Source organism: Fundulus heteroclitus, chromosome 11 (genome assembly GCF_011125445.2).
Source record: "Fundulus heteroclitus isolate FHET01 chromosome 11, MU-UCD_Fhet_4.1, whole genome shotgun sequence".
Lineage (NCBI taxonomy): Eukaryota > Metazoa > Chordata > Actinopteri > Cyprinodontiformes > Fundulidae > Fundulus > Fundulus heteroclitus.
Window position 1 is genome coordinate 24599264 of NC_046371.1, and position 12668 is coordinate 24611931.

The 12668-nt window shown below is 40.4% G+C and overlaps 1 protein-coding gene across 2 annotated transcripts in view; it reads left to right on the forward strand.

The window, feature by feature from the left end:
* The first annotated feature begins 1996 nt into the window (after positions 1-1996).
* The window catches only part of c2cd2l (c2cd2 like), a 29821-nt gene continuing 19149 nt past the window's right edge, over positions 1997-12668 (forward strand). For both annotated transcript variants that reach the window (XM_012867155.3, XM_012867153.3), the window contains exons 1-2: positions 1997-2248; positions 2526-2991. In XM_012867155.3, coding sequence (XP_012722609.3) covers positions 2605-2991 — 387 coding nt within the window. In that variant the 5' untranslated portion in view covers positions 1997-2248; positions 2526-2604. The remainder of the gene's footprint in view (positions 2249-2525; positions 2992-12668) is intronic.

Sequence of the window (12668 nt, forward strand, 5' to 3'; positions counted from 1 at the left end):
TAACGCGACATAACCTGTAAATGATGAGGCGTTTACTTAGCTCCTATGGTACGAATAAACAAATAGAAAAAATAGAAAAAAATATTAGCTGACAAGAAAATGCAGCAAAAAATACAACAATTTGCAAACAAAATAAAAGACGAAAAAGTAGATACAGTACGCAGACACACTGAGATTAATATAAATAACCACAAGTTGGGCGTTCCTTTAGATATGAGCTCTAAAGGTATGTGACATATGGAACATAATATTTAGGTTAACCATACGCTGTTCCAATATTTCCAGCTTTTTAACTTTACATTTATTTATTTATTATATCTCTTGTTCTTTTTTAAATATAAACTCCTTAGAAAACAAACTTACTCCCCCGGGGACAGACAGCAGTCTAACTGACGACTAATATTTTGCATTTTGTCTTTTTGACGCTTAACTTAACTTTATGACAATATTATATATAACATACAAAAAATGTACCTTTGAGGTATCGGATAGAATATCTTTGGGAGGCTATTTAAACAGACAGCCTCCAAAATGTCCATATCTTTTCTTCTTCGTCTCTCTTTTTTGTCTAATAATAATAATAATAATAATAATAATGATGATGATGATGATGATAATAATAATGATGATAATAATAATAATAATAATAATAATAATAATAATAATAATAATAATAATAATAATAATAATAATAATAATAATAATAATAATAGCTGCTTTTATTTTGAAGGCTTTGCCTTCCGCTGCTTGATTTGTTCACCCCTTCCTCCCCCGCAGCGCCACCTTTTGGTCACTGCGGTTCCCTGTCTGGTCGTCACAACCATAGACATCATATACGTAGACGCCCCATTGTACGCTGCCGGCCGCTGGGCCGACGTGCCTACATGGCGGCCATCTTGGGTCAGACCACAGATCAGACATCTGCTGTCAAAATGAATAGGAGGCAGCTCAGATCTCATTTTAATCATATGTTCACAACGCTCGTGACATTTCAGACAGATTACATATATTTATTCAGAACCAAAACTATTTAAATTGAAGTCAAACTGGATGAAAAATGTACATGCACTTACATATTTTGCAGTTATATATTAATCTAATATACACACACAATTTATACACACATAAATTTCTCTCTCTTTCTTCCTATATATATATATATATATATATATATATATATATATATATATATATATATATATATATATATACTGTATGTATAGGCTATGTACACAGACACCGATCTACAGACAACAGCACTGATCTACATAGGAGCAAAACTATATACAGACAAGTGAGAGCAGAGGTGCTCATAACAGCATTTAAAAATTATATATTACAAACCGCAATCTGGGGGGAAATAAATCAACAAAAAACCTTACGCATCTAAGAATCAAATACATTACAAAATCATAGCAAAAACTGTATAATATCCCCCCCACCACAAATCATGTCTATCCAGTAATTTAGGACCATTTTGTTTGTTTTTGGTGTTTAATGTACTTTTCTCTGCTTCCATCCCTGCTACCCATTAGCACATATTGTGTTTATGCCAGAAAAACTGTAACTGTAAAGCATGAGGAATATCTATTATAAAATCTTACTTATGGAAAGTAATTCCCCAGGATCTGGTTTCTAGTAGGCCTATCCTTTTATTTGCGCACCCATAAGCGGAGTAAAAGTCAGGCTTCCTGGGACGTAGCTCTGGAAGTTTGCTTACTTTCAATACAAAATCGAAATTATATATTAAGTTAGACAATAATTTAATTTCATTCAATTGGTCCCATGTAGCCCCTAAAGGGGTGACGTTTCAGTCAGTTGATTTATCTGGAAATCGGGTGAGAATTCACCGCATTCAGAGTGTCTGAAAACATAAAGTACATTTTTCTGAATTGACTTGTATTCTCTCTGAGCGCAGCTAGGTCTGACCTAAGATGGCCGCTCTGTCGGCACGCCTCTCACCCGAGGACGCGGCGTCTACGTATTCATGTCTGTGGTCACAACAAGCTGGTGTACCATCAGCGCAGGTTCTACACCGCTCCAAGGCTGCAATGCCCTGACAGAGAGCAGAGGGTTTGTTTTGGGAGCCACAGATGACAACGGGGAGACGGCGGCGGACAGACCCCTGGAGGGACGGAGATGGGACACACATCAGCCACTGGGCTCGCTCCGGATCGCCGTGAGGAAAGCTTCATTCGCTTTCGCTTACCTGGAGCCTGCAGCTCGGAGCCTTCATATTAAACTTCAGGTTTGTGCGAAGCTGCCGTCGATTGCTCGAGTTTTCTTTTTTTTTTTTTTTATTGCGCGGCGTAGATCTCTTTATAGTCGTTTTTATCCTCACCAGATAATGCATACTGTTTTCATCACATCGGCGTCGGCAGAGCCTCGGATACACGCTGGGGTGACCCAAAAATAACCACGTTAAACCCGATGGGGTTATATCCAATATGTGCATGACGGATCCCTCTGTTATAAGCTGTAAACACGCGAATATTAACGCCGCGTTTGTGTGCTTGCATTCCCAGGCTAACGGGAGCTGATCCGCTCCCAGTTCTGTTCTTTCCATCCGGACCCGGGGATGTGAGAGGCTGCAGGGAGGCGCTGATGGAGCTCCAGGAGTTGGGCTGGCTCTGTATGGTGGCTCTCTTCCTTGCCTCCGTGCTCATAGTGCTGGGATGGCTGCTTCAGTATTTGCTGACTGTACTGCGGCTCTGGAGATCCAGGAAAGCAGCCAAGCAAGGTGGCCGAGAGTCAGCCTGGCTGCAGCAGAAGCAGCAGCAGCAGCATGTCTTCACACACCCCCAGCAGATGCAGGCTGGAAGTGTATGGGGCTTCCTGCTGATGAAGTTGCGCTCCGGCAAGGATGGAGAGGCTGCGTCTGAGACCGGAGTTAAAGGCCTGCTCGCCTCTCTGTTCTCCTTCAAGTCCTTCAAGGAGCACTGGCAGAGAACCTGGGTGAAGGCTCTGAACGAGCAAGCGTGTAGGCATGGGGTGAGTCCAGAACATAAGGTGTTTTTTTTTTCTTCTTCTTCTCAGTTCCAGATCATTCCACTCTGCTCAGTCCCACTCCAAGCCTGATCTGTTTCACCTGCTGCTCTAGTTATCCTGGACTCCATACACCTGCCAACTCTCCTATATGAACTGTTCCCCACTGCTGGTCCGTCTTCAATCTTCAGATGGCCTCAGTCTACGTGTGAACATAAGGTTTTTTTGCACACAGAGGTAGCAGGACGCACCTCGGGTTGCTCGATTAAATCGAGGGCGTGAATAGCTAAGCAGGAGTTCATGAGCCCGTGGGATGGAGGTGTGGGAGTAGTGTGTGTGTTTTTTTTTCTTTCTGTTGAGTGTTTCTGATCGGTAAGAGCGATGGAAGGGTAGAGGCTTGCGTAACCGCTCTCAATCAGCGTTCAAAAGAGTAAAGAGGCGAGACTAGTCAGCACAGCCACGGCAACGCCCACACACGGTAAAAATAGTCTAAGATGGATGTGAGCTTCATACATGCAGAGAAAATCCCACGTCACCTTTTATTTGCCGATGCCCGGTTTAAAGCGGCCTTGCGTGAATGAAAGAGTCACGACGGTCCGTGCTTGGATTGGTCTGCCAATTGTTAGAGGCTCGTCATAAGTTTCTCAGGGGCCTTTTGCTTGATCTGTGTGACTCAGAGGTCTACACCTTCCAGCGTGCACTCGGAACGGAGAGAGGCACCCCCCCCCCCCCCCCGTCCCTTGTCCCGCTTCTAAAAAGTGCTCCACTCCGTACGTGTGTGGGAGTTTTAAAAGGGGGTCAGATCAATCCTCTCGGTCGACCTGCGGCTCCATCCTCGCCGCTGCTAAATATAAGCGGCCGTCGGATGTGCAGGTAAACACCGGGGCGAGCTGTCAATTGGACGCGGCGGGTGATAATTGTGATGAGGTTTGGAGATTACTTCAGCACTCGTGTTTAAAATAGGCCTGGGATTTTAATTCTGATGGGATGGGATTCCAGTGTACACTTCCTCATAAAAGTACTCATCCCCAGTTTTTGTTTTTTACTACTCAAGTAGATCTTTTGCGGCTAAACAAAAAAAATCTAAAAAGTCAGGCGTGCAGACCAGCTTTGCCTGTCAACGCGCTGACACTTCCGCCTGCCCTTCTTTTGAATGTAATATCTCAAGATCCGTTTGAAGTCTGACCTGTGACTGCTGAAAAGAGGCCTCCCCCGCGGCATGATGCTGCCGCCACTATGTTTCCCGTGGCCATCTTTCCCATTTTAGTGAAAGACACTGGCAGGCTTTTGGACTGTGATCGGTTGGGTTGGATTTTATTCACGGGTGTCAGAGTAGAAGAGGCTCGGCACGCTTTTTCCGATCTCTACCTGCAGAATTTACGAAAATCCAACTATTTCAGTTCCACTCAACAAATGCTTGTGGCTTTGTCTAATCTCCAAAGATCCCATTGAAACACTCTGATTTATGTTTGTAAGGGGAGGAAAAAGAGGCCGGGGGACAGGGGGTGTGAATCCTGTAGCTGGACCCCGTGTCCATTTCCATTTAGCTCATTGGAGTGAAATGATGCCTCAGAGGTTTACTGGGAAAATGTCTCTTTTTACGAGCCATTGCAGAAAGTGGGAGGGGTATTGCCGGCTCAGTTATCTTTCAAGGGTCTAATTAGGTGATTCGTTTTGCCCTTTGAAGCCGTCGGTCACGAGTGACTCAACCGGTCGGCACCGAACCTTGGACACTCTTTGGAGATCATAATACCAGATACCAGCTGTACTTCACTGTCCTTTCATTCATAAGACCTACACAGGCACGCAGTCATAAAAGTAAACCACAACCGGCCTGAGATGTGGTCGCTGATAGCACAATCCCTTTTCAGGAACGGAGTTGTAGGGACTTAGCGCAGATCGAATAGATTTTAACCTCAAAAAAAGGGGCTTTAAAAGAGTTGTTAGAAGAAGGAGAAACATTTTTTGACATAGCAGACGTGGCGAGATAGAAACAAGCTGTCTGTGTTTTTGCTCGTCTGCGTGAGAGCCAAAGTGTGCTGAGCTCGGTCGTGGCAATAAGATATCTGCTGCACACGCAGCAATCTGTCTCTAAATGTGTCTGGGTTGTATGCAAATCATCTGATTGCTATTGAACCTTTAAGCACAACAATTTTCACCCTTTATTTACAGAGCAGATCAGAGGGTGTAAACCCAGAGCCATCCTAGGCTACATCGTCCTTTATCTACAGGTATAACGGCCACATTGTTGCATGATATATTACACAGTTGTAACCGGGTATTTACGTACGATGCATAAGAATTCTCTCAATTTGACCATTTTCACGTTTCTAATTCAACAGCCATCAGGATTACTAAGATTATTTCTATTTGCTAACTGCCAAAATAATGAGGAAGTTGTAAGAAATCTTTATTATTATTTCAGATTATGAAGTTGTCATACGTTTCCTTAGTATTTGGTAAAAGTGCCTTTTAAATAGCACCACTTACGTCAGATATTTTGTGTATCTTTCCACAAGCTTCTCACAGTATTTTGTTGGAATGGAGGCCCGATCCACCTGCCAGAACTTTTAAACCGGGTCTGGTTTGTTGGCTGTCTTCTTATTACACACCTTTTTCAGTTCTGGCTAAAAATGATCCTTGTCACTGAGATCTTTTTTTTTATTTTTTATGTTTTTGATGACCACTCCAAAACATTGATTTTGTTGTTCTTAAGCTACTTTGTAATTCATTTAGCGCTATAGTTAGGGTCAGTGTTTGCTTGGAAGACCCATTTTCTGGCCAATCTATAACTTCCTGGCTGATGTCATGAGATGCTGCTTTATAAGTACCACATGAGGTGCGTTCCCCGTAACGTTATCCAATTTGCTGCTACCTCAGCATTTTGCAGTATAAGTGGTGTTCTCCAGCTTTCAAGCATCCTCATTTTTCCTCCAGATGTAACAATCCAATGACATCAGTTTCTTTATATAGAGCCAATTTACAACAGGTCATCTCAAGGCACTTTACAAAGTCAATTCAATCAAATCATACAGATAGATTGGTCTATAGGTTTTCTATCTACGGAAACCCACAGCAGATTGCATTGAGTCACTGACTTGCAGCATTCACTCCTCCTGAAAGAGCAAGTGGCGACAATGGAGTCGCCTGCATTGTGTCGTTGACGTTGCAGCAATCCCTCATACCGAGCGTTCATTTAGCAACGATGGTCATTATGACCAAACTGTGTCAGTTTCTGTTTGATCTAACCACAGGATGTGTCTCTAAAAATCTTTGTCCCCGTGTTAGTTTGTAGAGTGTAATCTGACTTTGGAGTAATGACTGCTTCTCTGTTGAGTGGCCTTCGATGGTTGAATGGAATGGCTTATGTAGCATTCGGTTTTCCGTGGATAATGACACTTTCACCTTTCCCTTTTAGCCAGCCTTTTCACAATACCCTTTCTCTTTCGTTCTGGTGTTGATTGATACCAGGATTGTGTGTTTTTCTTTGTACCACAGTTGTTTGAACAGATGAGCTTGGCACCTTCAGGCATTTGAAAATTGCATTCAAGGCTGAACTAGCGAGAGGTCCACAGTTCTCTTCTTGACATCTTGGCTGATTTATATTGATTATCTTGATGTCACACAAGGAGGCAATTTGTTTGAGGTGTTCCCTTAAAATACACTCACAGGTGTGCCTCCCATTTAAATCAAATATTGTAAATTAATCTATAAGTAGATTAGAAAAGCATAACATCATCATCCTGGCTTTCTCTAATGGGCCTCGAAAGGATGCAAAGTGCTTGAAAAATGGACCATACTAAAGAGATAGGCGATGTACTGCACCGAATCAAGTTAGACCTGGTCTAGCTTTGGAGGGTCTTCTCTACTTCTGCTTTATTTGCTACCCCCAGCTGGCTAGGCTGGCGTTAGCAGCCTGCTGAAAGCTCCATGAAAAACAGCACAACAAGCTTTGATTCAAACCTAACAGTCTCAATATGCTATGAACACACATACACACACAGACACACACGCAAATCTGAAAATGGCGTTGACAGTGAGGTTTGGTTGTCTCACTGCTGCTACCCAGAGTTCATTCGGCATCTCTTGGTTAGTTCAGAGAGCCAAACTCCTTGGTTTTTATTCCACGTTGGAAAACGGAGAAATCTCAGCCCATTGTTCTTTCTCCCGAAGCGATTGTGTGAACGAGCGTGCCAACTAATGACACAGCCAGTTTGCGCCATTGTTTTAACTTTTATTAAAACAAAAGAACGGAAAACGTCGTTGTGGATGAAGGTAGCGTAAACAAACAGAAGCCGGTTTCCCGATGCCCCGGTATCCCACAATGCAATGCGCTTGTCACCCTTTCAAGCCATATTATTTGTAAGCATGTTAGCCATCTATATATTTCAATATAAGACAGTAATGGGAAAAAAAACTAAAAAAAAAAAAAACTCCTGTCTACTACTGGTATTTAGCTAATAGAAATAATTGCCTATGACCGGAAACAGAGAGACAAAAGTTTAGTTTGATTTAATATCAGAGGTGGATCTTTTCACAAAGTGTAGATAAATATTTCTAAACCTTCAAGGAGTTTGTCAAGGTGTATTCTGTCAAGGTATTGCAGCCACCTGACCTGTTACGCTTAAGTGTTTCACTTAGTCACTAGTAATCGGACTGGAAAAACCTGCTACAGGGTTCTATGGGGATGGGGAAACAGTTTGGTAACAAGAAACAGTCTTATCGCCTTCTTCACCTCTCCCAAACATTCAGTATCTGCCACTTCCCTGACAGTTTGCGGCGCCCGTAGTGAAAGCAGACACGGGAGCGGCGACCTGTGCCACGGTCCCACAAGAGTCACGTTCTCCTCCAGATCGCGCTTCATGATTATGTTTCTGCGTCAGACAAAACACGAGCCACCCCGGAGGAACAAAGATGCAGCGAAGATGCTGCTTCGGTTTGGCACGGTGGGATTGGTGCCTAAATCCTTTATAGCATTTAAGATTGATGCTGACAGGTAGACTTGAAATACCAATGCTTAAATGTACATTTTAATAAAATAAATAAGTAGATCTATATTTGAGAAAACCTAAACATAACAAATGTATAAAGGCTGTAGATTACTGTTCTCATTGAGACATAATCCTGATTTATCGGGATAATAAAACATGATTTGGATGAATTTGTATTCTTTAAAGCTTTGGTTTACATCGGGAGACTTACTGATTGCAGCTTGTTATTTTTAGGAATTCCTCTGGGCCTTTTGGATTTTCTCTCCTCATAAAGTGAAAATACGAATGTCTAATGAACCCAATCAAATGTGTAACCAGGGTGTGGTGTAAATAACATAGCAGCGCCTGTGTCTTATGAAAGCTTACAGCGAGGAAAGTCCAGCGGGTAAAAAACTGATTAAACAGAGGGCAACACATCTTTCTCTTTTTCCCCCTTTTCAGCACTGCTCAACGAGTATAAAACACATCCAGATAATGATTAATCAGCCAGGAAGGACATTAAAAGGTTGAAGTGACTAGAAGAACAAAAATTTATTTTAGATTAAATTTAGAGCTGCTTGATTATGGAAAAAGTCAGAACCACAGTGTTTTTTCTTTGATTGTGAAATAAAATGAATAAAATAAAATTATTTATGAGGATTGATCACAGAGCTTGAACGCACAAAAACACACTACACCTATAGAACAACAATAATTCATTTTTCCATTACTTTGCTACTATCATTCTTAAACTGGAAATATAAATTCAACAAATATATATATCCCCTTTTAACAATAGACAGGATTTTTTTGTTGTTGTTGTTGCCAATAGTTTACAATAATCAATATTCAAATAAAGTATTCAAAGTTGGTTTGACGTGACATGATTTTATTTTAAATGGCAACTGGATATGTTGCATCGCTGCTACCACAGCGGCGGTGATATTGCAAGAGCTTGTTTGCGAAGACCAAGGCCACATCATGCTACATCGTACCATGTCGCACCACACAACAGCGTTTAATGCCAGGACACATGTCATATCACGCTACGCCACCACGCTAAACGTCACATCTTTTCGTGCTGCATCACATTACGCTGCAACACCAAGCCATGTTAGGTTAGGACACCCCATATATGGCAAGCCGTATTAACATAAATTCGGTTGTCCCGCCCTTACATTCGAGATATCTCAAATTGTTTTATGACTAGAAGTTCTAGCGATTTAAGATATCTCTAATTACATTCTGACTAGTCGAAATGACATCCGATTTATCATTAAGTTGTATGGAGACGTCAATTCAAGATATCTCAAATGAATTACTGACTATCTGAAATACCCATTTTAGATATCTACAATTAAATTACGACTAGTCAAAGTTACAATTCAAGATATCTTAAATTTAGTTTTGACTAGTCATAGTTCTAATTAAAGATATCTCAAATGCCACCATAATTCAAGATATTCGATAGGCGAAATGCAGTTTTGACTAGTAAAAACTAAATTTAAGATATCCTGAATTGTAATTTTGACTAGTCAAAATTACGTTTGAGATATCTTAAATTATAATTACGGATGTATGACGCTTTCAATGACGAATCCGGTGACGTAATTTGAGATATCTTGAAAGGAATTTTGACTAGTGAAAATGTAATTGAAGATATCTTGAATTATTATTCTTCCTAGTCAGAATGTAAATAAAAATATCTTTAATTACCATTCTGGATAGTCAAAATGTAGTTTTATTTGGAATGTAATTACGGATAGTCAGACGAAACCAAATTTATGTTGCTATACCCCACATCACACAAACTCGCATGATGTCCGGCACACTGCGTAACGTCTTGTCACGATACGTCACTTCCTAGGGGCACATCACTTCTTGGATGGGTAGTTGTGAAGTGTTTTAGAGATAAGAGAGATCACTGGACTTGAAGCCAAACTTGGCTCATTCAGTGGTGGTGTTGAATGAAAATAGGACAAAACTGGTGTGTTGAACCTTTTAGGAAGGGGGATTACCAACACATGTTGTATACTGTACGTAGCAACTCTTCCCTGAGGCTCCCCGTTATAACTCCTTTGGTTTCACTATGCCAGCGTCATTTATGAAAGCTCACGTGTGTGAAGCGGTCAGAGGCAGCTGAGATCGGGGCTCGTCTTTGTCACTTTATAACAAAACGGTTTTGTGAGCAAGGCTGTTGTTAGAAGAGAAACTGCGATGACATTGCTTGAGTTACAGAACTATAACTAACTGCAATTTCATCTGTTTTCCTAGCAAAACGTTATCTTCTCCACCCACCCACATTGATCCATTGGTCCATGACCAGGAGATTTTACCAAGGCCAATCAATGCACTCATTTTTGCTTTTTTAATAAAGGAAAACGTACCCTGATATGTTTTTTTATGTTTGTGTGCTTGTGACACTTTGAAACTGTTGTACATTCTTTCTTAAGCTTATAATCCCATAATAAACGTATAACTACCTGTCCCTACTGTAGATGAGAAGGTGAAGGCAGGCCAGACCATGACGCTGAAGGATAAAAAAACACTATTTATTTATTTATTTATTTATTTATTTATTTATCGTAGCCACAAGAAAAACATTTCGGAAAGTGTGCAAACTCTCTGGATAGATATGCTGCTTGGGCTGACAAAACCTGACGGGGGCGTGTGAGCAGCACCTATTTCTGACTAAGCAAAACTTCTTTTATAACTTCTTTTATTTATGACAAATAGATGTCAAAAACACAATAGACTTCAACACATCGTCTTCTTATCCAAACCTGTTAAAAAGAGAACAATGACGTTATTATCTAGTGAAGGATTAAAACAGAAAATAAATGACTGGCATCAAGAAATGCCACTGACAATTTCTCTACTGCTGTAAGCTCCTGGTTAGAGACCGTGGTATCTGATATTTACCTAGATGTTATTCTGTCAGCACCCACACACTGCTGCACAGTAAACAACCTATTACCCACCCAAGCATGATACAGAGAAAGAGCCAATATGACACGGAGGGCAGCGTAACATGCCATGTGGCTCGTTACAGAATGGATTTTAAAATTGCATTGATCTCAAGGTCAAAAGAAACCTGATAAATATTTTAGTTCTCAGGCTGTCAGCACATAAAACACAAGCTGCTGCATTTCCCTAATATCTACTCACTGTAAAACAAGATGGAGCTCATGGATATTTCTGTAGAAATGATATCTTCTCTTACAAATCAGCTGATTCAACGGACGCAAAGACATTTAAAGTTTGTTTTGAGTTTGTTCATTGATATTCTGTTAGCGTCAACAGAGTGACGTCAACGAACAATCCTCATTCTGTCTCTGTAATTCTGAGTAAGAATCGTGCTTCACATAGCAAAACACTCCTGAGGGAAGACCTGACCTTGACACTCAAAGCCCACAACTATAAGATGAGCGTTTATAAAGGGTTCAAAAGGCCAAAGATTCACTTTCTGCCAACCCAAATCTGCTTGTGTGCCTTACCGATGCATCATTGAAGGTTTTCAGCACCACTTTTTTAGGGTGAAGCTACTATGTCAGGAACTGATATTACAGTAGGTTGCAGGTATTCAGCCAGCTCTTTCAGTGGAGAATATCTTTCAGTTAAATTTGGAAAACAACAATAGTTTACTCAATATGCGTAACTAAAAGATTTAGCTATTCATCTTAGCTTAAGTCATTAAATGAGCATTGTGCGAGTTTAAAGGTAAAATACAATTTTTTTTTCTTTCCCATACAATTGCCCGTCGTGTCAACTTGTTGCCAGAGGGGGCGGACTTGTGCAAAATGTCTGAAACTTGTGCAATGCACCTTTAAAACTTGACTTTAATATTATTATTGCCTATTTCTTTGTCTTTTGTAACTGGAAATTGCAAGATTACAGAAGGTAAGAGAGGGATATCCATCCATCCATCCATCCATCCATCCATCCATCCATCCATCCATCCATCCATCCATCCATCCATCCATCCATCCATCCATCCATCCATCCATCCAGCTGTGAACTAAACTACAAATTAAAAATGTGTAACTTTAAAAACTTAAAGTTACAACCTAGTAAATAATTTCCAAGTACCACCACAATCTTTACTTACTACTTTTTGAAATATGCTATGCAACAAGAACTGGACCTATGCTGTTTTTTTTTTTTGTAAAAGCTACATGCAATGTAAAAGTTGTATGCAAACGAAAGATATCTATCTATCTATCTATCTATCTATCTATCTATCTATCTATCTATCTATCTATCTATCTATCTATCTATCTATCTATCTATCTATCTATCTATCTATCTATCTATCTATCTATCTATCTATCTATCTATCTATCTATCTATCTATCTATCTATCTATCTATCTATCTATCTATCTATCTATCTATCTATCTATCTATCTAGTATTATTGGCTGGTATGTCCAATGTGGCAAATAAAAGGAAGACTGAATGTAACAAATATAAGTCGTAACAATTTCCTTACCAATTTCTGTTTTTCTACTTTTTCTTTTCCCTCTGTCCTTGAGGTTTTATGCTCGCGGGTCTCTTTTGTCTCTTCGGCATTTCATGCCTTCGTAGTTTTGGCTGTTTGGTATCCGTCTTACAGGGTAGTTTGAAAAGGAGCACTCTGCTACAGAATATTTTTGACTAACCAAAACATCAATTTAAACCCAACTTTCTTTACCCATTTAGTGCCTTGTTTGCAA